Source organism: Falco biarmicus, chromosome 3 (genome assembly GCF_023638135.1).
Source record: "Falco biarmicus isolate bFalBia1 chromosome 3, bFalBia1.pri, whole genome shotgun sequence".
NCBI classification, from domain to species: Eukaryota; Metazoa; Chordata; class Aves; order Falconiformes; family Falconidae; genus Falco; species Falco biarmicus.
The window spans coordinates 112593933-112620674 of record NC_079290.1 but is presented as its reverse complement, the minus strand read 5'-3'; the positions used below and the strand labels follow the sequence as shown (position 1 = coordinate 112620674).

At 48.2% G+C, this 26742-nt stretch overlaps 1 protein-coding gene and 1 long non-coding RNA gene across 8 annotated transcripts in view; one reads left to right on the top strand and one right to left on the bottom strand.

Moving 5' to 3' along the window:
• LOC130145626 (uncharacterized) overlaps positions 1-2059 on the top strand; it is a 32367-nt gene extending 30308 nt beyond the window's left edge. Inside the window, exons 4-5 of the long non-coding RNA XR_008820621.1 lie at positions 1581-1760; positions 1932-2059. This is a non-coding gene — a long non-coding RNA (uncharacterized LOC130145626). The remainder of the gene's footprint in view (positions 1-1580; positions 1761-1931) is intronic.
• CASZ1 (castor zinc finger 1) overlaps positions 1-26742 on the bottom strand; it is a 208121-nt gene that overhangs the window by 25480 nt on the left and 155899 nt on the right. For 5 of the 7 annotated variants that reach the window (XM_056330672.1, XM_056330670.1, XM_056330668.1 and 2 more), the window contains 9 exons: positions 26032-26601; positions 18409-19249; positions 15546-15614; positions 10600-10690; positions 8380-8544; positions 5650-5822; positions 4011-4879; positions 1999-2143; positions 729-792 (listed from right to left, as the gene is read on the bottom strand). In XM_056330672.1, coding sequence (XP_056186647.1) covers positions 729-792; positions 1999-2143; positions 4011-4879; positions 5650-5822; positions 8380-8544; positions 10600-10690; positions 15546-15614; positions 18409-19249; positions 26032-26601 — 2987 coding nt within the window. The remainder of the gene's footprint in view (positions 1-728; positions 793-1998; positions 2144-4010; positions 4880-5649; positions 5823-8379; positions 8545-10599; positions 10691-15545; positions 15615-18408; positions 19250-26031; positions 26602-26742) is intronic. The other 2 variants (XM_056330669.1, XM_056330674.1) reach the window with 1 other exon arrangement.

Genomic DNA, 26742 nt, shown 5'->3' with positions numbered 1-26742 from the left:
TGTAAAACCTATCACACAGCAGAATATTAAAGCATGGCTCAAAGGCTGCCCTGATCTCTACTGCAGTTGTATACAACGGCAAAATTAATCTTGGTACAGTAGAATTTATCATGTGAAAGGGAAATATATATTTGAGATGATGTATAATTTAAGGAAAAAGTAAGGAAAAAGAAACCGTGCATTATCCAAAATAAATATTCTAGAACATGGTAAAGGAGGCTCTGTTGGACACCATTACTCACACCAGAAAGACAGAAATTGATGATTTTGGCTCAAAACTTATAATTTTTTTCATCTCTTTCATAAAAACAAATTATTATCCTCCCCCAGTGAAAAAAAATGTTTTTGAGTAAATAAACAAAACGAGTAACTATAAAAAGACAGAAGTTGCCAGGTTCTGGAAATAAAAATGAAAGGGAAAAAAATAATAATAATAAAAAAAATATCTTTCGGAGCCCTCCTCTGTCTAGAAAGGAATGAAAAAAAAAAAAAAAAAGGTGTCAGAGGCTGCAATATATTTCTTCAGCCAGTTCATTAAATTAATTCGTAAGCAGTGGCTCTGAAATTATACCCGATGAAAAATGGTCTCAAAATTTAAATGGTACAAACTCATCTTATTAGAGGCAAAACATTAAAAAACAAACGCATCTCTTCCCCCCCTCCCCGCTATCGCAGCTTTAATTTCTCTTGGTGGGGGGAATGAAAGGCGTTTGATGGATGGCTCTTACCTTATTCATAAGCGAGGATAAAAGAGATGAATTTGCCGAGACTGTGTGGCCATTTGATTCATTACTGGAACACACAAACCAACAGGGTTTAGTTAAGATGTGCACAGGGACTATGAGCACTGAGATTAATCCTTCTCCCTTCAAGCTGCCTCACTCCTCACCTGCTACATCCGGAGGAAGAGAATGGTGCCCACCCTCCCTTGGGCAGGCCAAACTCATTTACTCGTGATGGCCAAGATGGAGAGCAAGAGGGCCCCAAGTCTGCAGAATTTAGTTTGTTCAGCTCTTGCACAGTCCAGACCCCTTCTCCAGTATCCACACCATCACACTTTCTCATTAGCTGACTCACAACCCAGCCCATGTTTTACTTCTTCATCCCGCTAGAACTTTCAGAAATATGCCACAAAACCCGGGGGATGTCAACGGAAGACTCACACCGCCAGGGACACAGGCCCCCTCGGCAGCAGAGAAGGCAAGGCAACAGTCCTTAGGGCCACAGCAAAGCATGCTGAAAGGCAACCTTAGTATTGCACGTGCATCAGTAACAGTTACATTTGATACAAGTGCTGGGGTCCCAAACTGAGGCTTGTTTAAATGGAACGTATGACACAAAGGTCAAAGTGGAGTGGGCTCGCTTAACCCCAGTATCAGTTCTTCCACAGTTTTTCCATAAAAGACAATCCCCAAACACTCCTATCCTGAGCAGAGATGCTGGACAAGGGGGATACGCACTTTGAGACAGATGCATTCACATCTGCGCGAGTGCAGATTCATCACCTGTAACCACAGGTCAGCACCCGCCAGACCAGAGTCAGCCTGACGCTCAGTTGTTTTGTGTGTCCCGTTTCTCAGGAAGGTGCCTCTCTCAGACCTGATTCAATGCCCTGTTACATCAATGCAAATGCTCCTGCTGGGAGCATGCTGAAATGCAGCATTGGAGAAGCCTTCGACCAGCTCTTGGTGATGACAGCAGGAATATCTATGTGAAAGAAGCTTTGCCAGTAGCTCGTTTTGCAGAGGGGAGCACAAGAGGTAAGGCTCTTGTCAAAGAATCAGTAGGTGCTTGTGAGCCCAAAAAAACATCTGGAGAACATGTGCTTGAGAGGGAGGAAAGAGAGCCTCCCTGCCTTCAGTTTGGGGGCATCCGACTCAGCCACTGTGAAACTGCCTTTCACCAACACGTTGTGTCCTCTCCTATTACAGGTATGGAAACTTCTCAGAGCCTGATGCTGGGAAGAGCTAAGTGTGCCTGCCTCTGCACTTCTCTCACCCGTGATCCTTGACGCTCAGGTCCAAGCTGTGCTCCTGCAAGGAGTCCTGACTGGTGGCAGATGATGATCCCATGGCCTCCACAGGTTCCTGCTTCACCTGAACTGGATTGAACCGTCCGGTAGCTGCTGGCTGTCCATTCCCTGCTTGAGAAAAACACCAAAATTAAATGCAAAAATTAAATGAAAAATGTAGGCCTAAAATGAGGTTACAATGGCAAATAAGTAAGTTAAATTACTAGCACAAGTGCATAAATGGAAAAAGCAAAGAAGAAGTGTGGGGGAAGGGAAGTGCTGGGATTGCTGGTCAGCGTTTATTGCCAAGCTGACATGATGGGTTCTGACGTCCACTCCAGCGTGGAAATTCTTCAAGTGATAATTATTGCAAAATTATGTCAAAGTTGTCCAGGCTATGGGCCCTTTAAAGGAGAAGGGCGGAAGGAGCGTGGGGGAGACCTGATTCTCTGCACAAACTGTCATAACTAATTTGCGGGGCTGCCTCTTAAGCGTTTATTAAAGACTCTGTTAATGCTGAGGCAATGTGGCAGCTTTCGACTGCTAGTCAAGCCCCCTTTCTCATCCCCAACCCCAGTGTTGCCGTAGCGACAGCGATGGCCCGCCACTGCGCCTGCCCAGCAGGAGCATCTGCCCGGCCCGGGCTATCGAAGGTGACAGCCAATGGGATCAGTTCAAACTGCGCGACCTCTCGCCACCACCATCACGCCGTCCCCCGCAAAATTCTTCTTTTTGGGGAGGAGGTTTAGTGCTGAGCCCATGAAAGAAAAATTCAAATTAACAGAAGAGAAAAAGAGGGAAGGGGGGGAACCAGGAGGACAAATTAAAGAAAAAAAAATTAGGAAGAACAGCAAAGAAAAAAGGAGGGAAAAAAAGTTGCTGACAGGAACATGTCTGCAGAGCTTTTTTCCACAATCCCCAAGTGACTAAAATATTAATTTACCCTCCGGCAGTACAGCTGACGGCGAGCTGCTTCTCAGACAGCAAGTGGCATTTTATTAAAGAATAAAGGAAAATAGTTCCCTCAATGACCTTTCTCTGCTTTAGGAAACAATTTTTCAAATAATAATTTTAAAAGTATGTGAAAGTTCCCCTCCCTCTTTAATCAGATCACTTCATCCTACTCCCTCGGTTGCTCTGGGTAGGAAGGGGACACAAGCAGCACCCGCGGGGCCAGGGGCCAGCAGCCTGCCCTGGGGCGGGAGGCTTGGGGCAGCCCAGAGCCACCGGGCTCTGCCAGGGAGAGCCTCCCTCCGTGACGCCCCATCACCCACCGCGAGCTGCCCGTGTTCAGCAGGAGATTGTGGCGGTACCCTCTGCTCTGGAGAGAGCCCCGCATCCCTGCTGGCAGCTGGGCATGGGCAGCAATCTGCCCCGCTCTAGCACAGGGCTGCAGGGACAGAGAAGCACAGCCTGCAGGAACGCAACAGGAGAAAGGTCCAGTTTGTGGGCTGCACCAGCGCTGTCTCCGAACCCACAGCTGGGACAGGAGCTGCAGCACAGAACCAACCCGGCAGACCAGAAATACAACCGGCAGTGAGCTACAGGATCTGCACCGCTAGGCCCAGCTAAAACTCAACACAGCCTGCAGACAACTTAGGCTGCCGTGCAGCTGGCAAGTACTGGCCGGGCATCTTCATTTCTGTTTTTAAAAACAGTGCCTCTCTCTTTTCAGCCTACAGCACGCCAGGCAATACACACGGCAACACTCCTCCTCCACAGCTGGTAAGCGCCTGCTCCATTTGTGGGCAAAGCTGCACTCCCTGCCTCTCTCTGGCCGTGCGAGCACAGCCAGGCTCCCCAGGAAGCCGTGCCAAGGCTGACCTCTTCACGGGTTCACTGGGCACGACTAAATTTATTCTCCTACTTATGTTCCTCTGCTGCCTCCTCCCCACCTCCATTCCCATGGACAACTGGGTGGCTTCTCATTCACTCCTCTCCAAGCCATCAGGCAGTGCTCTTCCTCCCACCACTAGCAAAACCGATGAGGGTAACTCACCTGCTTCAAGTGCCACAGAGGGCTTGAGTGCAGCTGCTGCCAGCCTGGCCATCATAGGAGAGATTAATCCCTTGCTAGCAGAGATCCTTTCCATTATAGATGCTGCTGGAGCTGGAGAAGAAGTAGCTGCTGGCTCACCAGATCCTGAGATGGCCTGGGATGAGGAATCCGTAGGAGCAGATGATGTTGGGTTGGTGCCAGAAGAACCAGCAGTCATCATATTAGCTGAGCTGGCAGGAAGCGGTGTAGAGACCCGACTGGGGATGATGGGGAAGAAGGATCCAGCTGTTCCAGGAAGTGTTGAGTTGGAGAGTGCCAGGGCCAAGGGTATATTGCTGGGAATAGCCTGGGAGAGCAGGCCGGAGATCTTGGTGGCTGGTGTCATGCTGTTGGCAGACTTGCTGGCCTGTGAGGAAGCAAGCTCAGCAGCAGAGGAGGGTGCAGCTGGGACTATGAGAGAAACGGAAGACTGCTGACTGGTGGGGGAGGCACTCAGGCTGGAGTTCTTTGAGCTCATAGCAGAGAAGTCAATAAGGTCATCATTACTGGACTCCTCTTGCTCATTATCCTTGGACCCCAGGAGAGAGGCAGGCAGGCCCAGCACTCCTGAGCTCCGGATGTGCCGGCGCTCATGTTTGCGTTTATGGGAGGTCATCTGGCTGGTGGAGGTGAAGGTGAAGCCACAGCCTGCCCTTATGCAGTGGAAGTGGTTGGTGGCCTTGCTGTAGACACAGCCCTCATACTTGCATTCCTCGTACTTGTAGAACTTCTTGAAGCCATCCTTGGCATAGGCATCATCTTTGATGTGGTAGCTCTTGTGCTTCTCAATGTCACACTTGTTCTTGAAGGTGAATGTGCACCCAGGGCGCCTGCAAGGGCATCGAGGAGGAGAGGGTGGTTGGCTGTGTGGGCCAGGAGCACAACGCAACTGCTGTCACCTGCCTCCCTCCGGGGTAAGGACCAGAGCCAGTAGGAGGCAATGGCCCCAGCAGCAGAGGGGTTGAGGAGCTTTATGCAGGTTAACCACTGACACCAAGGCAAGCAAAAATGCTGCCGTGTGAGAGAGCTGGGAAGCTCACTCTGCTCTGAGGAACAGCCACGGTAACATGGGGATGCAGGCACCCACCATGGAAAGTTCCAATCAAAATAGCAGCTGAAGGGGACTAAGGTACAAACTGTGCTTGGATTCCTACTCTTCCTGAGAACAGGAGCAATCAATAGAAGAGCATTTGTGTACAGAAGGCAGAGTCTGGCCCTGAAAGGGAAGAGCTGGCTGACTGTTGGCAGGAGAGAACTCTAGCATGGAAGTGCCATTAGCAGTGTATTAATGGCCTACTTCAGCCGCACTCTGAAAAGCCCTCTGATCTCTTTCCCAAATGTTTCTAGGATATATTTTCTAGTGGGTACCCTTCCCTCAGATCACCTCAGATCACACTCCTGCCTTCAGAGTGGTCTGTGGCAAGATCCCGGAAATCATATCTGCTCTGGAACATGAGTTCTCTCAAGAGCAGTACTGAGAAGGTCACAGCAGGAAAAAATCAAGTCCCTGTCTACACTCCTGAATTTATGACTCGGCAGGAGGCGGCAAACAGACCATGCAACTCTGAGGCAGGATTCCTCCCCTTCCCTGCTGTCTCACCTGCAGTGAAAGTGAGTGGTTTTCTGCCCATAGAACTGACATTCTACAGTGCCGCAGTCCTCCGTGGCACGGAACCGCTGAAACCCATCATTGATGAGCTGCGTGTTCTTCTTGTGAAAGTTCTCGTGGGTCATCACATCAGAGGTGCTTGTATAGACCTTGTTACAACCCACCTACCCCAGGCCAAAACAAGGAGTCGTCAGCACAGCGTTTTAGCAGCCTACCATTATTACCAGCAATAATAAACACACAAGGAGCACATATACATTTAACAGTTCCATTTATGCATTTCTGCTAGGAGTACTAAGCATCACTTTAATTCCCAACCTAAAGACTGATAGAGCAGCTGTGAAAAAACCCAACTCTCTGGGCATGAAACATTAAGAAAAAAATGGAAGGATGCACAGGGATTAAAAAAGCAGCTACAGATAACCATTCCTGCTTAGGGAGGCAGTAAGCAGGGTTCCTGCTCTTAAGGAGACCAGAACACTGACAGATGCCATTACTCCTTGTTATCTTGGAGCAACACGGAATGAATTAGGACTTTAATCTGTTTGGAGAATATAGAATTGAGTGGGAATGTGTTATTTACCTCTTTAGTCCCTCTGGGAGGTAAGGCAGGGTGGTGCAACACGAGGCAAATCTTTTGAACTTGTAACATAAGGGTTTCATTCTAGCAAAGCATAAACCCTATGTTCAGCTGATCTTAGGAAACCAGTGACTTTTTGTCCCCATCACTGTTCAAGACTATCACTTCAATAATTTTAAAACTCATGCAGCAAACAAGAATAGTGTGACAAGGACAGAATGCTGAAAACCTGCCTTCCTCTGGGTAAAGCGGGCAACTTTGCCATATTGAGTAAAAAAACACTGGAATCTGAAAATGTCCTCAGCCCTGCTGAGGGAGGATTTTTTTTTTTTTCCTTTTCTTCTCTAGCACAACGTGTGCCAATGCCTGCACCATCTCAGAAGTGAGGAGAACGAAAACACCACCTCTTAGTTCAGCCCAGGTTGATTCAAACAGGCAATAACAAAACCCATGACAAATACCCAGGGAAAAAAAAAAAAGGATCTCCAGCTATTTCCAATATAAAACAGCCTTTCTCTCTCCACACTGACACCTTGAAAAAAGACAGACCCTGCATGGCATTAAAAAAAAGAATTAAACAAAAACCTCCTTAGGAATAATTTGCAATACAGCTCTTGGTGCTAAAGCCTAAAAAAATGTCAGTTTATATAAACAACTAACTGAATTTTATCCACACCAATTATGGACAAAAAGAAAAAAAAGCCCATGAGATGGATGGCACAAATTCTGCCATTTAAGCAGTATTTTCTTTAATTGGGTGTTTATATTCAGACACCTTTCCTGTAAGACACTGCTTACATGGGCATTATTTTACTGGAAGACAGTGGGCACAGGATGGAATTAGCCATATATAGTTGTGTAAACGAGGGTCTCTATTCAAACTTGGTGTGGCTTAAAGCTGTAAAACACTTCTCGTGCTCTAAAGAAAAACTCAACAAATGCCATCCTAGTCAATTGAAGACACTAAACAATCAATATTATGGAAGCATAACAGAAAATGTCCTCAGTAGAAAGTCACATGAAGTTCCCAATTTATCAAATGTTGTAAGCACGTGTTTAAACCAGCCCCTATTCAGGACAGTACTCGAGTGCATGCCTAACATTTAAGTGTGTGCTTAAGCCCCATTGACTTCAGAAAGCTCACCTGACTTCAAGTTAAACATACGCTGAAGTCTATCCCAGCAAAGCATTTAAGCATGTGATTAAGGCCTTGTGACTTCAGCTTGGGGTCTTAAACTGTTGGGATAGGGCAGGAGGCAAGACCCGAGTTTTCAGAACAGAAAAGCTTTCCCCTAGGTTTGTCCTATTATTCTGTTTGTAACTACCGCACATTCTCATGGCACTGGTCTAGGCCACAATTCTGATGAAACAAGCACGTATCAAACCCTCTAATCTGAAGAATGATCAGGGTAAGACCTGAACAATCTGGTATGTCCGTGTCTAAAAACAGTAAGTGCGTCAGAGTGGCATCTATGCAGCAACTCCAACTCTGGTTACACTGCTGTTGAAGCCTGGCTGGCTCTTGCAACAAAGCTCCCAGCCTGTGCCACAGACCGATGCCACCAGGGAAGGAGATGGAGAACCAGGGGTGTTAAGTCTAGATATGTGACATTAAAGTTTAATTACTTTAGAAATTGATTATGGAGGAAATTAACCCAGTGTTAAAAGGCAAATGTGTCACTGAAAAGTCTGACTTCAAGGGAGTGACAGATCAGATCTGAGTAGAGGCAGTGCAGTGGCATCGCAGAGAGGTTCCCTGAATCTCAGAGAATGGGACTAGTTTGAACAAGTGAAGTCCAAGACTGAGGGCAAACCTGAAGACCTGCTTTGCCTCACTGCATGCACAAGGCTTATGAATGCAGAGAATGGTGCTTCCCTTCACCCTTCCGCACACCTGGCTGGGCGAGCGCAGCGAGGACAGGGCACAGACTCTTCAAAGAGGTGCCTGGATCAGAAGCGAGCAGGAGAAGCTATGAATGTCACCCCTTTGCTTCAAGACAGCCCCCCACTCTCTAACAAGGAAGTGCTGGGCTGCCTGAACTCGAGAATCCTTTCAGTCCACCCCAAAAAGGACAACACAGCTCAAACAATGGCTCTTCATTTGCCTTGTGCTCCCATCCCTTCCCCAGTCCAGCTGTTACCTGCATGCAGTGGTAGTGTGTGCTTTTCCCATTCAGGTGGCAGCCATGATAGTACACACTACAGTCATCCAAGGGGCTGAAGCGCATGAAGCCGTGCTGGAGGGAATTATCACGTTTCTTGTGCATGTTGTAATGCCGAATCACATCCTGTTTACTAGTGAATCTCTGGGGAGATACAGAGACAGACAGTGAGACACAAGTGATGGGAGTGGGTGAGCAATCCTGGGAGCACAGAGGTTTTTGTTGTTGTTAATCAAGTTATGGTACCAGGAGTTTAAAGCTCAGCGCTAATCACCCCAAGAGTCAGATTAAAGGGGAACTGTGTGCATGGATCTTCTTGGTAAAGGGAAAGTATCTATGCATGAAAAGTGGTAAACATGTCACTGGGGTGGTGTCCGGAATACATTCCCTGCAGCTTTAAGGCTGCAATTCTTCTAACGTAATTTTAGCTGCTACTATCTCAAGAACTGCTATAGTTAGAAAGCAAACCAGTGAACGAACTGGCCTACAAGAGAGTAATCCAAGCTTCCAAATCACTCACTGTAGTGGTTAGCAAGACACAGGCTGCCACGTTCATGTCAGACTAGAAACTGGGAAGAACACTCTACTCTCTTACAGTATCTTCCCATTGTAAGTCTTCTGCCTCCCCTACAAGTTAGGATGGCTTTGTTAGGGAAACAGGGACACAGAACTTGCTTCCAGTCACAGAAAAAGATGGTAGCAGAGCTCAGAGCTCAATCTGTATGACCAGAACATCCTTTTCATCCTCTACCTACTTGAAGTAATGAAGGGGTACCCCACTGTCAGAGCAGGCTAAGTGCCTTTAAAATGAAGCTTTTCATTTCTATTTCCCACAGACATCAATATTTAACAGTGAAGGTGGGAAAGTAAATCTGATTTTTTAAAAAAAGAAATCAATATCCATTTATTTTGAGGAGTAATTGAAAAGGCCTGATTCTAATGTTTAACAACTTTTCTAGTCTCCCTCACAGGAAACAAATGATTATCGCTTCCACTCTTTCCTCCTATAATATCAATCCTGATCAATCCTGTTGGTATTGGCACAGGAATATATGGATATAGATTTCAACAGGAATCCCTTGGAGGCTGGAGGTATGATTTCCCAGGGCGTACATCCAGGATTGCTATTGCCAATCATCGTTAATTTGTGCCCACTTATTACAGAGCGTTACTTATTCTAAAATATATCTCAGCCATAAAATAATTTGCATTTTAAAAAGCAGCCTAAATCCTTATTCCCTGCGAGACCAGACAGCTCCTTTGCAAGCAGCTTCCAGACTCCTTAGGAAATAATCATGAGGCCAATCATAATAATAGGTTTTTCTGTCTTTCCATCCTTTGTGTCTCTCTCTTTCTGATGCAGAGATTCCCATGTCACAGTTGGGACAGACTCGTCTCAATCACCAAACGCTGAGCGAGGAGGACCACTACATACATCCTAGAGACAAACTCTCCTTTGATCAACAGAAACCCACAGTCAAGCTCAGCAGATCCAGATCAACTTCCTATGCTGTGGTCAGACATTCCTTTGAGACCCAAAGGTCTCCTGGGGCAGGGCTGGAAGTTGTGTCTGATGCACAGTAAGAGTCAAACTCTGGGGCTCACACACATGCAGCCTGACCACAGAAATGGCAGTGTCAAACTCACAGACCTGGGAAGAGGGTAAACAAACACAGCACGTGACTCGGCTGGCTTGACGCTGCTACCCTGGCAATTCTCCCAGTAATTACAGCATCGCACATGCTCCTGCCCCCATGCTTTCCCCACAAATCCCGGACTGCTGCTGGTCTTACTGGGTGTTTTGTTGCAGTTACTGCTGCTCCAATGTCACTGGGGCAGCAGGAGGGAAAGAGACAGACTAACAGATCAGCATTCCCTGGTTTCGGGCACAATTTGTAACACAGCAGAATTTATTCTCTTGGTTTCACTGATATAAATGTGGAGTAGTTCTAACTGACTCGAGCTGATCTATATTCTGCTCTTTGTTACAGTGGTCTGGGTTTGGTTAAGTACTGTTAGAATGGGTTAAACGGGAACAAAATAGGGTTCTAGTAAGTTCAAAATATATCTTGCCCCTTTTCAGAACAGAAAAGCGAAGAGGCATGTGTATACGTGGGGGAGGAAAGCAGAGGACAACAGCCATCTCCCCCCGCTTTACATTCAGGTAGCTGTGCTGGTAACTTTTTACCATTCTTTTACCTGGTAGTTGCACTCTGGGTCAAGGCAGTGGTAATGTTCTCTGTACTGGTATGCACAGTGTATATGTCCACAGTGCTGACTGCCAGAGAACCTGCAAACATGGGAGGAGGACAGAAAAAAGAAAAGGAGAAAGAATAAAACAGTGTCCTGACAATAGTGCCTGTAAGCAAGGTACAAATAAAGTAAGTCCCATTCCTGCTTTCACCCCACATGTTTATGGCATTAAACCCCACCTCCTTTATCCCCTCCAAGGATGGTGACCCTCCTGCCTTTCTCTTCTTATTTGTCACTACTTAAAGGTGCTTCTTGAGCAGGATCATTTGGGTCTTGTACATCCCTAATCTGTCTGTCTTTCCCTTTGAAATGCATCTCAATTACCTAAGTTGCTTACTTGAGGAAGAGTAAGAAAGGAGGGATCCTTGAATTAAACATCATACAGTTCTGAAATTCTCATGTGTGAGTTTAGATACCACAGCAGTGACTTTCAGAAATCTCCCATGCCAGAAGGAGACAAATAAACATCGGTCAAATACGGGTTCCAAATTTTAGCTATACACTTGTCTAGCAGGACCTCAGAAGAGCTCAGGTATTCACTTGTTTGTACAAGTTAGGTCTCGAGGCTTTTTTTTAATCACAGCATGGTGTCACACTACAGGGAAGATTGTAAACCAGTGGATTACATGGAAAGCCACACAGAGATGATGGTCATGGCAAGATGACATAGGAATTTTCAATAAGATGGACTGATCAATGGAAAGATAGGTGAGATGGATCAACAGGAACAGAACAAAGCATTACAGGCAGACCACCTCAACCCTGTGCGTGCATCTTCTCCCATGCATGACAGCCCTGCTAATCTTCATTTTCCATGTGGATACAGGATTTGCTCACAACAAAAAATAATGCAATGCAAAAGAACAGGGTTTTCAGCCTGCCTTTGAGTGCAATTAAGAGTAGGACACAAGAAGCAACAGCCAACAACATGCACCCAACCCATTTCTGCAGGCCACTACCAAGTATTCCACACAGCAAATCTGGAAACTCCTGATATGCAGGGTGGAAAAAACCCCAGAATAGCAGAAATGCCATATGATATCTACATACAAACAGACTGTATATAGAATGTATTGACTGAGAGACTCATCAGTAATTGGCAAAAAGAGACGATCCAGTAACGGGCTGATCAGTGCAATGAATTCTCTGATGTATACTTTACAGGACCCTGGAAGTGCTTGAAAGGGAAAAGCAGTGGAGAGAAGGGGACTCAGAGGGGAAACATTCAAAGATAAAGTACCATCTGCTCAAAGGTTCCTCAAAGGTTCCTCACGTCACTTAGTGCTAAACACAGCAGGAGTGCATATGATAAAGGGCATGGGAAAGAAAGAAGGGCGGGCAACGGGTAAAAAAGAAAAATTAGAGGAGTGAGGGTGTCCCACCACAACCAAGGATCGGAGCAGGAGCAGGGAAGATTATGGATCACCATAAGGTGAGGTAACGCTAAGCTACAGGATAGAAAAAGTTAGGATGAAAAGCAGTACTAAATAAGGCATTTCTGAAGCACAGTAAGGAAGAGGAGGTCAACTGTGGAGACAGCAGGGACTCCAGGAGATGGAAAGGGGACTTAATTGACAGACAAGGTAGACATTGCTAAAAAATTAAGTGACTTCTTTGCCTCAGCATTCACAAAGGGAGACAGGGACAGATGCCAGGAGCAGACATGCCTTTCCCTGGGGAAGGAGAAGAAATACTGCAGGAAATCAGGATCACGTCAGAACAGGTGATTGAGAAACTGGAACAAACCTCAGCAGTGGAGAAGAAACAAACCACAAGGCAAACAGCAAAGCTGGCTGCACAAACAAAGGTGTGGAACTGCAAGCAGAGGAAGCGATTCCTGCTAAACACCTGAGCAACTGTGAGGCTAGTACAGGGCAGCAGCCTGAGTCACTGTGACATTAACCAGGTACACGCAGCTCATCAGTAGATAGAACCAACTGGTCCTGCTAGTCCCAGGCTTTCTGGCAGCAGAACCACCAGCAGCTTTAAAGGAAAAAAATACTGCTCTGTGGAAAGCTTCTTCCCTATTCCACTGATGAGATGGTGGGGAGAGAGAGAGCAAAGGGCTGTGCAGGGCTGGAGAACTGTGGAGTGCAGACTAGGCAGAGAGAAGAGGAAGATAAAGACCTTGCTGAAAAATACACACCTTTGAAGCAAAGCAGTCCAAAATATTATCAAAAGTGAGGATGCAAAATGACCAGAGATGCCCACTGCAGTAGAAGAAGGGCCAGAGGCTGAAGAGACCATGCCTGCATGGGATGAGTTACTTGAAGCATCCTAGCAGGAGTAGCTCACAGACTCAGCTTTAAAAGCAATAGCTAAACAAGCACTCTAGCACCTCAAACTCCTACCTTCCCTTCCACGTGCCACAGAAAGGTGTGTGTGTGGGGTGTCTACAGTGCAGGAAAGGAGAGGCAAGTGTTCCACCAGAGTGTGTGCTTGGGGAAGGAGGGAAGCGGCAAACACAGCACAAAGGAGAAATTCTGCTCTTTCAGTCTGTAAGGTTAGGCTCCTAAAGGGTTATATTTATCCTGTGTTTCTTCTGACACTTGAAACAGTTCAAAGCTATTAATTTTTAAAGCACAGCATCTGTTTAGCTTTTTCATAACAGCGAAAGCTTACACACCACACACTTACTTACACACATACACACACGCACATTTACATGCACATACTCTAAGGTACATCAACACCCCTCTTAATTTACATGAATGTACCCACAATTTCCATGCACACAAACAGACACAAACACACGCACCTGAAACAAGCAAACTCACAGACTGTTTTAATCACACTGATATGCAAATGCAGACTCCTAAATTGTCCACATTTAGGCACATAGATTCATTTTCACAAGAACAACCCCCTCCCCCTTCCTTTACTTTAATCTGTTCACTTTTTTTTTTTTTTTGGCCAGAAAGAACTAGTCTTGATCTGGCAAGAGTTGATAAATAAATAATAATAAAAATAATAAATAAAGAAGTCAGCATGCTTAAAGAGTGTTTACAGACTCATTACCCTGTAACGATGATGTGAAAGAAGGAAGAAAAAAAACAACCCACCCCAATTACAAGGGGGGAGGAAACCCACACAGAAATAAATATTTAAGTAAGTGCTGCCAGAAGCACCATCTGCTGAGGCACTAATAATAATAATAATAATTTTTTCTGTGGTCTTTTTTTTTTTTAATTATAAATATACGGGGGGTGGGGGGAAACAACCCAACCCAAACTAGCCAAGTAAGAGGTTTTGTTTTGTTGTGTGAGAGAATGGATTATCCCTGGGTAGCTTTTGGCAGTGGCTTTGGCAAACTCATTAAGCTAATTATGCAGTACAGACATAAGAGTGTCGTGTCTCTCTCCCCCCACCACCCCTTGATTTTAAGGCTTTAGACTGTTTTTAAAATTGTGTGTAAACTGAAGGGAAGTGGCTGTGCTGCCAACGGGCGGCTTGCGGAGCTTTTTAAGCAGGATGTGGTGTCCCTTAGCTATCTCACAAGCCTCCCTCAGTTACCTGCCTGACCCAGGGGAAGGGGCTTGCAGAGCGCTACAAAGAGTGGATGTGGGTGAAGTGTTTATGCAGTTCTCTGCTTGAGAGGGGAACTGGGGACGGAAAGGGTGGCATCTCCTCTCTCTGCAAACTCTACAATTCCTGCAATCTCAGCAGTAAAAGGATGCTGCCCCTCCTGACCCGTGCAAAGATGGGCTCGAACCCCTGCTTTCACTCCTGTACCCTCCCAGGAAGCAGTGAGTTGCCACCTGCACCAGAGGCATTGCTGCCTGAGGAGCTGCATGTGGTGGTGCAGCTGTCCTCTCTTCCCATGTGGTCTTCTGCCTCCTTCTCCTACATGAGGATTTGAGCAAAAGGGAGGAAAGAAATCACCTCTCGCTCCACTCTCTAACTCAGGAGAGCACTGTTCCCACACTTTTTCCTTGCTGATGTGCCAAGATCTTCCCTTGCACCTTCCTAGCAGCTGACTGCCTCCCACAGGGAGGCTCTCTGTAGACTCTGGCAAGGTGGGAAGGCACAGTACACATTTCCCCGCCCTCTTGTTAGTAAGTGCCCAAGTGCTGGTGGGAACAAACCCTTCAGTTCTGTCTCTGGAGAGAAGTGTTTGCTTGCTTCCCTGTCTGGTGTCTTTCTGTATACATGGGGCTTTCGTAGTGAGCTTTCTCATAGTGCAGATGAAGGATTCAACAGGCTAGGGGCAAAGGCCCTACCATGAGCTATAGAACAGGCAGGTGTTATGCACTGATCTCCTCTGCTCCTCTGGCTCTCATGGCATTACTGACTGTCTCACCACAACAGCCTTGGGCTCCCTCTCAGCGTAACTCATTCCTGACCCAAGCTTGCCCACAGCTGCGATAAGATGCCCTAATCTGCACCTTATTCAGTGAGAGTTTCTGCAAAATTTTCTAGGATATTTTCTAGGATTGATGCCAAGACCTGCCTAAACTTGAGTGAGTTGTGAATTCTCCAGCCTAATTCTCAGAGGTGAGATGTTCTTTGCTTGCCTCCTGCAGGCACTGAATATGGTAGGGGGAAAAGGCTGGTGACAGCACAGCAATGGACAGAAAGGACAGTCCAGAGACAGCACACCCATTTAAATCCTGGGCTTCTGCAGTGAAGTATTTTTCCACTATTTGTCACAAAATCTCACAGCTCTGGGGACCCGAGCATGCTCTTGGCATGCTTGTATACCACTCTCAGCTACCGCTCTCCCAAGCAAGGGAACAGAGCGAACAGAGCAAGTACAGATGCCAGAGGGAAATGGAAGTGCCAATGACTGGTTTAAACACTTGATCCAGATGGGCAAGACCTCATCTCTCCCACCACCACTCCACCCTCTTACTTCCAGCCCTCTCCCCAAGAAAGTCAAGAGTTTTGCCTACCTGGCAATATACTTCTGGTAAATATTTACGTCTTCGCTGACAGCTGGTTTGTCAGTGGGTAATCCATTCCTAATAAGAAACACACACGGCAGAGCTGGTTAGCAGGCAGGAACAGGGCACAGTCTAAGCTCCTCATTTCTCTCACATACCACTGACACATCGGGAGAGAGGGTCCAGCGAGGAGTACCCAGCAAAGACACCCATAGGTTTAACCTCGCTCCCCCTTTCCCTTCAAATCCGGTACCTTCATTTCCTAGGGAACCATACAGTCTGCCTACCACCCTGCCTGCACATTCCCTCTTTGCAGGACTCAGTTCAGTTTGCTGGAGACACTGAGAAGACCAACCATGAAAACCTGTTTCCACAGAAAAAAACTGAATACCCGTTTACAAACAAGTGATGGCCACATGAAAACAAACACCTCCCTGAAGCACCTTGCAACACTGCCCTTATGGGCATGGAAAGGCCTTCAAGACACATCTGCCCCAGGCTCAGTTGTGCTTCAGCTGCACTGTGAGCTACTGCACATTTCCTATGGCCAGCAGGTGCAGCGTGCTGCTACCTGGTACTGGGGTACTGGCAGCAATGCTACAGCCCCCTAGGTGGGGCTTTAATTGCCTCTGCTTTCACACAGATAGCCTAACTCTGATAGACAGGTGGCCCAGCAAAGGTATTTATGTATTTTAATCAATGACAAAATCAACCCAACTGCACGCAACTGTCACATAAGCCTGGGTTACTTAACATCATTAGCAAGCAGATGAAAATTACATACTCGGTGAGTTCAGCAAGAGGAAGAAGAGACAGAGGACCAGATTCCAGCCTAAGAGACAGTGGCATAGCACCACAGCCCCAGACAGGCTGCATGCAGCCTTCCTTCTCAGCTTTGCCCACACTCAACCTCCACTCCTCCTCGTGACAGCTCTGTAGCCTGGTTTCAACAATGACACCTTCGCACAGAGTTCACTTGAAGTAGGTAGATTAGTTCAGGTCGGGTTAATAGCATTAGGCGTTGGAGAGTCTAAACCCATGGCTAGAGTATACATGCCTATGTGTGAGAGTAAGGGGTAATTCCTGCCAGGTTATTTGGTCCCAATGGGGACTGTGAATGGAAAGCCAGGTCCCAGATACCACAGTTAGCGCTTCCTCCACCAGCACAATTAATGGGCTGCTTTCTTTTATCGTGAAAGCCTGTACCTAAGTAAGCAGCCTAAAGGAGAAGGGACCAGAGCCCCTCCTGTACTCCAACATGTGATTGGGACACTGCGAACTGCCAGGTTGAAGGCCCTGGTCACCCCCATTCCTGTTGCAGCCCCATGACGATGCCCCAGCTAAGGAAGTCCTGTGGCTAGAGGAGGGATCACCACAGTGCTACAAACCCACATCTGCAAGTGGCAGGAAATGAGCAAGAGAAAGGAAATCAAACTGGGATCCAAGTGCAACACTAAAGCAGGTAAGAAGAGGCTCACAGCCCCCCCAAGCACAGCTGTAGGCTGGCCGCTGAACTCCAGGCAGCTCAGTGTTCTGCAGACTCTTCAGGCACAGAGTCCCTGGCCAAGTCACCCATCACAACAAGGCACTGTGCCTACAGGAATATTTACAACACAGTGTTTTTTAGTAATAGGAGTCCCTGCCTGCCATCTGGAGCACATACAGGGTGCACCCTGACTGGGGGCCAGATGCAAATGTTAATAATCCTCTGCCCTTTCTCATACACCTTAACCATAGAGCTCCTAAATCTGTCGTCCAGCAGTTGGGAAATGACGGCTCCACATGGAAGACAGGCAGGGAAACACAGAAAGTGGGGGATGCAGACTCGCCTGAGACGGCAAAGAGCATTTGAGTGACAATTCAGCCCCAAGCCTCCTAGGTCTGCATATTAAACACAAAACAGCCTTCCTCCTTACCAGGGGGCAAAGTAGTAGGGTGCATGTGATGATATTTCCCACAGAAGTGCAGGACAGAGGTCCTAGACTTGCTAGAAATTACTCCACAGTATTCACAGCTCACAACAGCCCCAGGTCCACAGGGAGAAACAAGTAAATCCAAACCATGACAAGCAAGCAGAGAAGTCCCTGCCTTCCTCCCTGTTTGCAGCCTCATGTCCACATGTAGCTTTTCCACAGCTATCACCTTTGGAAGCCACATTAAAAAGTAACCCAAGGTTTGGCAAGGCCTTCAGATATCTCCATTCAGTCAATGGCATCACTGAAGAGACTGCCAGCAATGTATTTGTGGGAGGTTATAAGTGGTAACTGGGCTAATGAGTTTGCCCAGTCTGAGGGGTAATTGAATCACCTCTATTTGTGTAAAGAACAAGCAAATTAAGAAGACCCAGGCCTGGCCCCACAGAAGTATGTGTATGCCTAACTCCTATGAAAATTGATGGGAAAGTCTTCTGAGTTCTGGGACAAACAAGAAGCCCCATCTTGCTAACAGGAAAGTCAGAAGAGTTTCACCATTGAGTTAAATGGAAGCAAGGATTAGGTTCCCCTACAGACACAGCTGGACGCCTGGGGAACCAGAAGAAAGAGAAAGTAGCGTGGCCACAACCTTGTCCCTTAGAGTGCTGACAGCACCCTGTTGCCTCACCTTTCATTTTAACATACAAACCCAAGAGCTAGTAGGCTCTACACTCATGGCTATGACTGCTGATGGCAGGCCACATCCCTAGGGCAAATAAGATAGAGGTGCAGGGTGCAACAAAGGAGCCGACACTCCAACAGAGAAAGCAAAAAGAAACATCACATGAACAGCACAGTATTTATCACCACACAAACTGGAATTGCCCACTGATTCACACACAGACTTTAGGTACAATCCCCCATTAATACAAAGGTAAGAAAAGTGGAAGGACGCTTACTTTACTGTAGAGACTGTTCCAGTTGTGATGGAGTCTGTCTTGGAGAAAGTTGATTTCAGGTACTCAGGAGTGTTGAATGGCAATGAGACGGACTGCTCTGGCCCAGCTACGGGAGTGCTGCTGGGGGTACTGGCGAGAGGAGCCGGGGCCAGGCTGGGTGTTGGAGCTTTAACTGGAGTAAGCTTCTGAATGTTCCTCACATCATACTTGGAAGGTCGGCCTACCTTGCCTGTCTTGAAGGCAATGGCTCCTCCCATATCTGGGCTTCCTTCTCCAGGCTTGAAAAGGTGCAAGTACTTGACGTTTTCTAGGTCATACTTGGAGGCCTTCTTGTAAGTGTTGCCATTTTGTGGCCTGATGCTCTCACCCGTCTTCAGCTTCTGAATGAAGAAGTCATATTTGGAGGCCCGTGACATCAGGCCCTGCATCTGGGAACTGCTGGGAGAGGGCAGCGGCAGGATGGTGGCTTTGGTCTCCGTCAGCATGGAGGCATCTGGACCTGGCACCCGAATGGGCTGTGCCAGCACTGAGGAAGTTTCTTTGCCCAGCTTGGAGCCCAACTCCTCAGATTTAGCCAAATGCATGGGCCAAGAGAGCTGCTCTCCAGCTTTCAGTTTGCGGATGTACTCCTCATACTTGGAGAAGCGGGCTCGTTTGCTCATGGCATCTTCACCAGGGAGAGAGGCAGCGGTCGCAGTGGCCTCTGAGGTAGCAGCATTCAGCTTGTCAAAGCTGATCTTGCGGGCCAGCTCATCCCGCATGTTCTGGTCGTCATAGCCAAACATGCCCAAGAACTCATTCATGGTGGTGGCGGCATAATCTCGCAGCGATGAAGCTTCCCCTACAGAGAACCAAAGTGAGAGAGTCACGCAAGGCGTTGATTTTTCTTCTCCTCCCATACCAGCACGAGTAGCGGGGAGGGGGAGGTAAGGGGAGAGGGGAACATGATCTACTGACGTTTGGCTCACTTGTTAGGTTTTACGACTCTTAAATTAATTTGTTTTAAAAAAAAAAAAGTAATTAATACCGGGGTAAAATAAAAAGAGTTCATCAATGCCAGGAAAATCAATTTCCTAAATGTTCTAGCCGATGGCTTTTCAGTACATTAAACAAAGTTTCATAAATGTCTCTGCACTCTTGCCTTGGCCTAATATGAAGAAAAAGTAATTTTACTGGAAGCGAAACCAATGCCAATATGCCGAGGTTTGTACAGTTCTGTCCTTGTGTATGTTTGTATATGGAAGGAGGTGCACAGAGGATAGACAGCAAGCAGTGTGTCTGCGTGCACAAGGAGGGGCAGAAACACGCAAGGTATGCCACGTGTGCTGGTGAACAACCCAGCTGAGAGCAGGCAGGACAGCATGGTGTGAAATGGGTAAGGGAGACAGGGCAAGACGATGTATGGGGTGGAGCAGGGGGAGGGCAGAATGGGAAATGCAGAGTAGAGCAGGAAAGCAGCAGAGGTGGAGATGAATTAAGATGGGGGAAGAGCAGCAAAGGCTACATGTATGAGCAGCTTGGCAGTGAGGAGAGGAGGGGAAGATGTGGAGAAAAGAAGGCAAGACAAAGACAGGAGAGTTCCCCATAGGTGTTGCGGTCCTCTTCCCTGTCAATCTTGCAAGAGTTCTTTTCACCCAGCTTGCTCCCTTCCTTCTCAACCCCAATGACCAGAGAGCTACTACTCTTCACGTGAAAAGGGGCCACAGTTCAGTGAAGGCTGCAGAAACCCACAGACAGCCTCCTGAGCAGCCCGGAACAGCTTCCAGTAAGACCACAAAAGGGAAAAGTCCACACAGGTGCAAAATAGGTCAGGAACAGCCTTCTCTTCCTCAGGATTTGGACTGAGGACAGAAGGAGCTGTTGTCCTGATGTGGTCTCTGGAGTGTGGGATGGGGAAGGGGCAAGGAAGGGGTTAGTCTACCTGAGCATAGGAAAAATAAGGGAGGAAAAATGCGCAAAAGCTGTCTTTCCTTGGGTCTCTCCCTCCCTTCCTCAGGCAGTTTCACAGGCCACCAGGAGGGGAAGAACACACATCTGGAGGTCACCCAATATCAGTGTAAAGGAGGAAATAAAGATTGCTCTGATGTGCCGGCTTGGACTCATTTAGGCTTCAGCCTGACACAGCGCTGCTCCTCCTCTCCCTCTTGCTTTCTCCTGCAGAGTAAAGATTTATTGTGTGCAGGAGTCCTTCAAACCTCCCTCGTCATCTTTTCCAATCACTCACTCTAGCTCTCACGGGCAAGCACGCTCATTCACAGGGAGCCAGCACAGGCAGGTACACTGGCTGCAGAATGGAGGTTCTGGGCACTGGGTCCAGCTCAAACCAAATCAGCACCACCTTGAAACGCAGTGGAAAAGGAAGGCACCAAGACACAGCCACAAAAGAGATCCACAAATCCAAACCATGAAAACTGATCCCTACAATTTGGGGGATCTGACAGCCAACGATGCCATACACACAGGCATGCACAGACAGGAGAGCGCGCCTGCGCACACAAGACCCAGTCAATGAGCAAGGTCGAAGTTCAATAGCCATCAGCTTCCACAAATGTTTCCACTGGACTATATGGAGGAAAAGACTGCCTGCAACGGGCAGTAAATTGCGCAAGGCCATGAAAGTCATACTCCTGTTTCAGTATTGCCTGGTATAGCAGTGTTCACCTAGCAGAAGTGCTGCTGCGCTAGCTGCCTGTGTATGCTGTACGTGAGAAAGGCAACGCAAAGAACATGCCTGAAGCCTGCAAGCAGAAGGACAAAGACATACTTGCTAAGCGCTGGGACCTGGTTTAGCCCAAAACGACTTTCCAGTTCTGAGCACTTAGGCCCAGCATCCTGCATGGGATTTTGGGATGCCTGACTTCAGAATAAACACCCTGTTATTTACAGAATGGGTAGCAATGCCCCTGCAGTGTCTGGCTCGGATTGTAGCTCTTTGTAGTACAACCTCATGGGTCAGCATTAATCTTAAAGGATGTTAAATGCAGAATCATGCCCCACAGTGTTCAATAACAAGACTTGTCAGAAGGAAACCACAAGGAAAGGCTGTATTACTCGATCCTCAGAGGTAGGATCATTTAATCTTGCTTCCCCACTTGACCCTCTCCTGCGGCACTTCCAACACCCTACCAAAGCCATCAACTTTATCTTTCACACACAGACATATTAAATAATTTCATCTCGCTTTAAAGCAGTTCTCCTTTTTACCTCTTTTTCTCACTTCTCCACCTCCATTTCAGTGTAACCCAATGACCCAACAAAAGTGATTAAACCCATGAAATCCCTACTGGGTCTAACACTTCCATGTTTCTGTTAAATCTGCTTTCCCTGTTCTGCTTTTCCTCTCTTTTTGGACCTGTAAAACAATCCCCCAGCCTCCTTCACAATGCCCTGACTTCCAAGCACTTCGCAGAAAAATTCTAGCCAGCCTGTGCCAAACTCCAAGAATACCACAGAGAGGACCTGATAGGAAATTTAAGCTATTAAGTGTGATTTTTACTAGTTTTAACAGCTGCCCTGAAAGCCAGCCAACTCCTTTCCTTCTTTATCCTAACCTGCAGCATATGAAAAAAAGAGAGGAGACCCTCTTTTTCAACGCCACATCTCCAATCAGTTTTACAAATCTCAGATCAGTTCAAGCGCCACAGACAATACAAATCCAGAGAGGAGATGCAAGGAAACCTAGTATTTCCTTGTAATACTGCAGAAAATGGAATGCTGTAGGAGACCACCTCCTTTTTAAACTTCTCTCACCTGCACACCTATCTTGGAAGCACCTTTGGTACCTACCTACCTACCCATGTAGCCAGACCTCAACTGGTGCAAACAATTAGATGCAAAACCCAAGACCATAGGAAAAGGGGAGTTGTCAGACCTCTTTTTGATCTTTACAAAGTCTGAGCTTGAGTTCAGATTTCACTACCCTCGATTTAATCCCCTCACCCCCCAAAACACTTCGCGTTCTGCTTTTCCTTTGCTCAAATCTGGTTCCAGATGATTGCAATACCTTCCCTGATCAACAGCTTTGCCAGTGCTGCTCAGTCTTTCCTTATCCACTTTTGAGTTGAAACCCTGGCCAGTTCCCACCACTCGCTGCCTAGCAAGTGCACCTTCACTCATCCCAGTGTGAGCCCGCCGACACATCCCCTAAAGTCAAAGGCAACCCTCCCTTACTTGCCCAGGCACCTAACCAGAAGGCTAGAGGCTCTGGAGGTGGAGGCACCTTATGGAAGGGAGCTGTCTCACCACAAAGATAGTATGAGAACCAGCCAACTCATTTCACATACACTTTCAAACAGCAGTGAAGAAAGAGGTAATTATTATTACCTCATCAACAGAAAACCCTCCTGATACCCACACGCAGACAGAAGTGAAGCAGGACAGCGGCTGGGAAACAAATCCCTGTGAGAAGTGCACAGCCCCGGCAGCCACAGGAAGCATTGTCCCTGGGTCTTCCTCCCCTCCCCTGCACAGCATTTTTCTCTCCTTTTCTAAGTGATAATAAAAGGGCTCCCTCTCCCCTTGCCGCTGCTCTCCATTTGTGGGCATTGCCAAAGAGCAGAGATCTCTGTGTCTCAGAGCAGCTATCGTATCACAAAGGATCCGAAGCTAGCAAAAAAGGGGCTAAAAATAGCCTGCAGCAGCACACTATATATGGAAGGAAAAGCCAAACAGCCCAAATGGAGCACAAGGTCTGGATACTGGGGGATGGGACATCCCAGCCAGGGCTCTGTCCTTTATTCTGCTTGGGAGGGAAAGCATGTAGACTAGGGGGCTATAGGATAATATGCAAGGAACTGGAACTCACCATGCACATCCTCCCAAGTGGAGTCTCCCCAGGAAATTATGAAGATAAATCCCCCCTTGTTGAAAACGGGGCCAATATTCCCTTCCTAAGAGACACAGCCAGTAGGCTAAGAAAAGGGGAGAACTCTGAAAGCTTGTACAGGGCAAAGCTCCTGGTGACTATTTTAGCTCACTATGTAAGAAACAGGCAGAGTAAGGAACATGGGACTGTATAGGAAAACTTCCTTGGGTATGTGTGCGTCAGCCAGAGATTGTGGAAAGGGATCTCTTCAGAGACTGTCTGGGGAAATCTAAATGCCATATATAAATGTGTGTAGAGAAGTATGGGTCAGTCAGTAGGCAGGAGAGGGTGCACAAATGAATGAAGAAACCTATCTGTATGCCCAGGTCAGCTTCTGACACCATCTCCCAACAGACGCCACCTTTGTGATTCCTGAACACCTTTCCTAGCTGTACCAGAGAGGGAGGCACTTAAGGCAAGACTGAGCACCAACTCATTAGTCCCTTGTTTCCAAGGGCTGGCTCAGAAAAAGAAACAGGGATGCCATATATATATGTTCTCCATCTTGTTTCAAAGCATGAGGATTAAACAGCATGGACCAAGTCTCTGCAAACTGCTGCCTGATGCATGGCAAGCCTGTCTGACCCTGGAAGGAGACAAAGGTGTCAGGGATTTGGCATTAAGACTACAGGAGGAGATGGAGGACATGAGCAGTAGCTGAAGTCCCATAAAGCAGGCCATGTGTGCACACATCATGAATCCAGGAAGCAGGAACCTTTCTCAGCCCCACAATTAGGATCACTTTCCCCACTGATCAAGAAAGCTAGTTAGAGACAGGATCCGGTTTTCTGTGGGACTCCTGCTTTTTACCCAAGTTTCCAGCTGATCAAAGTAGTACAGGCTCAACTTTAAATGCTGCTGAGCACTGCCAGCTCTGTATCTTCTGTGTCCTCAGAGGGAGCCACTGGTGGTCAGAACCTTCAAAACCAGGTTCCTGCGATGACTCCCCCAAAGCCGCATTGCCCAGGACAGGGCTTATTCCTCTCCTTTGATCTGACTGCCTCCTGCTACCTGGAAAAAAATGCTCCTTTTTGGTATAGCCAGTTTCAGATCTCACTGGAATAAATTTCACTTGCACCCAGTAATACGAGGTCTGAGAGGACTCGATGAACAGCTTAAAATCAATTTTCTAGAACACTGACATAAAAAGACAGACGAGGAAAAGAACTTTGTCCTCTCCAAAGCAAGGGATGTTTCAGTTTGTGCTTTCCAGGGAAATGTTGCAAACAACATTTACAACAAGGTTCCTGAAACAGACACTCAAGACCTGGCAGCGGGACTGTTTGCAAGTCAAATCCCATGTGGCCATCTATGTAAACCGGACCCCACATGTACGATTACCTGCCTTCAACACAGATGAGTCTTCAGCCCCCCGTGAATGCTTATACATTTTTTGCATAATCCTTTGACAATACAGACTTACAACAGCATTTTACTGAGAACTCCTACCTCAGTGAGAAACCTCAGTTCCTTTTCATTTTCCCCAGTTCGGTAATGTATTTTTTTACATTTCAGTTTTCGTAGCAAATAAAAGCTGCAAGGGGTGTGGGGGGGGTGTGGGGGGGGTGGGGGGGTGGGGTGTGATTAAAACAAACTAAAAACAGAGTCCAGGCACAATCACCTTGTGTCTGGGAACGACAAGGGCTTTCCTATCAAAGGAAACTGAAGGTCACACTTTTCCTCATTGATCTTGCAATGTTTGTTAATTACTCTGTCACTGATGTGGCGAAGGATAATTAAACAGCTCTGTTTATATCTTATATGCATAATTATGTGCGCTGCCACTGAACTCGTGAAGACTAGAGAATGTGCCTCTCCAGAAGGGGAACGGACAGACGGAGATGAGTTTCAGCTGCGTTATTAACAGGAGGAGGAAAACATGCGCGCACACAAAAGGAGGAAAGTTTGATGGATTCACAAAGTGCCGAGATCAGGGGAGGGGTGCGTGCAGGTGGAGCGGATTAGGGGGAGATCTTTCAATTACAGATCCAGCCCAGCTGAGTGACAGATCGGGGGAGGGAGCTGCTCTGCCCTAATGGAGAGAATTCAATTTACCCTAAGCTATCACCAAGGCTTAGCACTCATGTTCCCCCAAAATGAATCTCGGGGGCGGGGGGCGAGGACCGGAAAGTGAGAAAAAAAATCACCTGGGGCTTCTGCAGCTTCTCTCCCCGGACCCGGCTTTTGAAGGGCCGCAGAAACAAGGCGGCAGCTGCCCCCGGGCCCGGCCGCGCTCCCCGCGGCGGGAAAGGCCTCAGGGCCCGAGGAAGCGGCGGCGCTCGGCCGGGAACCGGCAGCTTCCCCGCCCGGCCCTGCTCGGGACACGCTCCCGGCACCGCCCGGCCCGGCTGCCACCAGGGAAGCCGTCGCCTACCTCCTGCCTGCGCCGCGGCCGCGTCTGCCAGATCCTTCGCGCCGGCCGGCCGCGCTGCGCGGGGGCCCGTGCCCTCAGGTGCGGCCGCGAGGCGCCGCGAGCCCCTTCCCGCCCGTGGCCAGCGCGCGGGCCCGGCCCCGAGCGGCTGCAGCGCGGGCGGGGCCGCAACACCGCGCTCTGCCGCTGCTGCCCGCCACGGCGGCCGTGCCCGTGCCCCACGCAGCCCCTGCGCACCCCGCGGGCCGGCTCAGGCGGAGGCCAACGGCGCGGCCCCGGGCACGAAGCGCCAGGCCCCCGCCGGACCCGCGGCCCTGGCTGGCCCCGGGGTGCCAGCAGCGGCGGTGTCTGTCCCACCGCGGGGGCGCGGAGGGCGCGCAGGCCTTACCTGAGGCGGTTCCTGCCCCCAGCTTGGAGCCTGCCTCACCACTGGAGGACCGGTAGGCATCGTCTTTCGAGGCCGGCCCATCCGAATCCCTGTCGTCCAAGAAGGTGCCGTCCTGCGAGCCCCTCAGCGCATCCGCCTCATCCCCGTTATCTTCCTCTTCGCTACAGCCCTTGGGCTGCACCATGTAAACCCCTTCGGGGGGCACCTCCGTACTGTCGGCGCTCTTGCACTCCTTGCCCTCCACTCGCCCCAGCAAGGGCTCCTCGTTGTACTCCCCATTCACCCACTTCTCAATCACCTCCCTCCTCTTGTCCTCCTCAATCTTCTGCACGCGGCTGAGTCCATCTGAAAACTCCGTTCCCAGGTCCTTGGACCCAGGCTGAGGCAGGTCCTTGTTGCTGCTCTCCCGCTGCAGCCCCTTGTCCGCTCGCGCCTGTTCGGCTCCCCCGTGGTCAAAGACGACCTGGCGGCTCAGCTTGGCACAGATTGCATTTAGCTTCAGGCCGCCTTTGCGCTTGGCAGCCATTGTGGGTTTTCCTGAGGCTGCGTCAGTGCATATAGTTCTTTCAGCTAGAAAGAGAGACGGGAAAGAAGCAAAGAAGGGCATTAGTGAGATCAGATAACTGGAACCCAAACAGCAAATGGCTGGTCCCAACCCAACAGGCCTTCAGGCATGGCCAACATCATCCTCTGCAAGGTGGGACTGCTTTC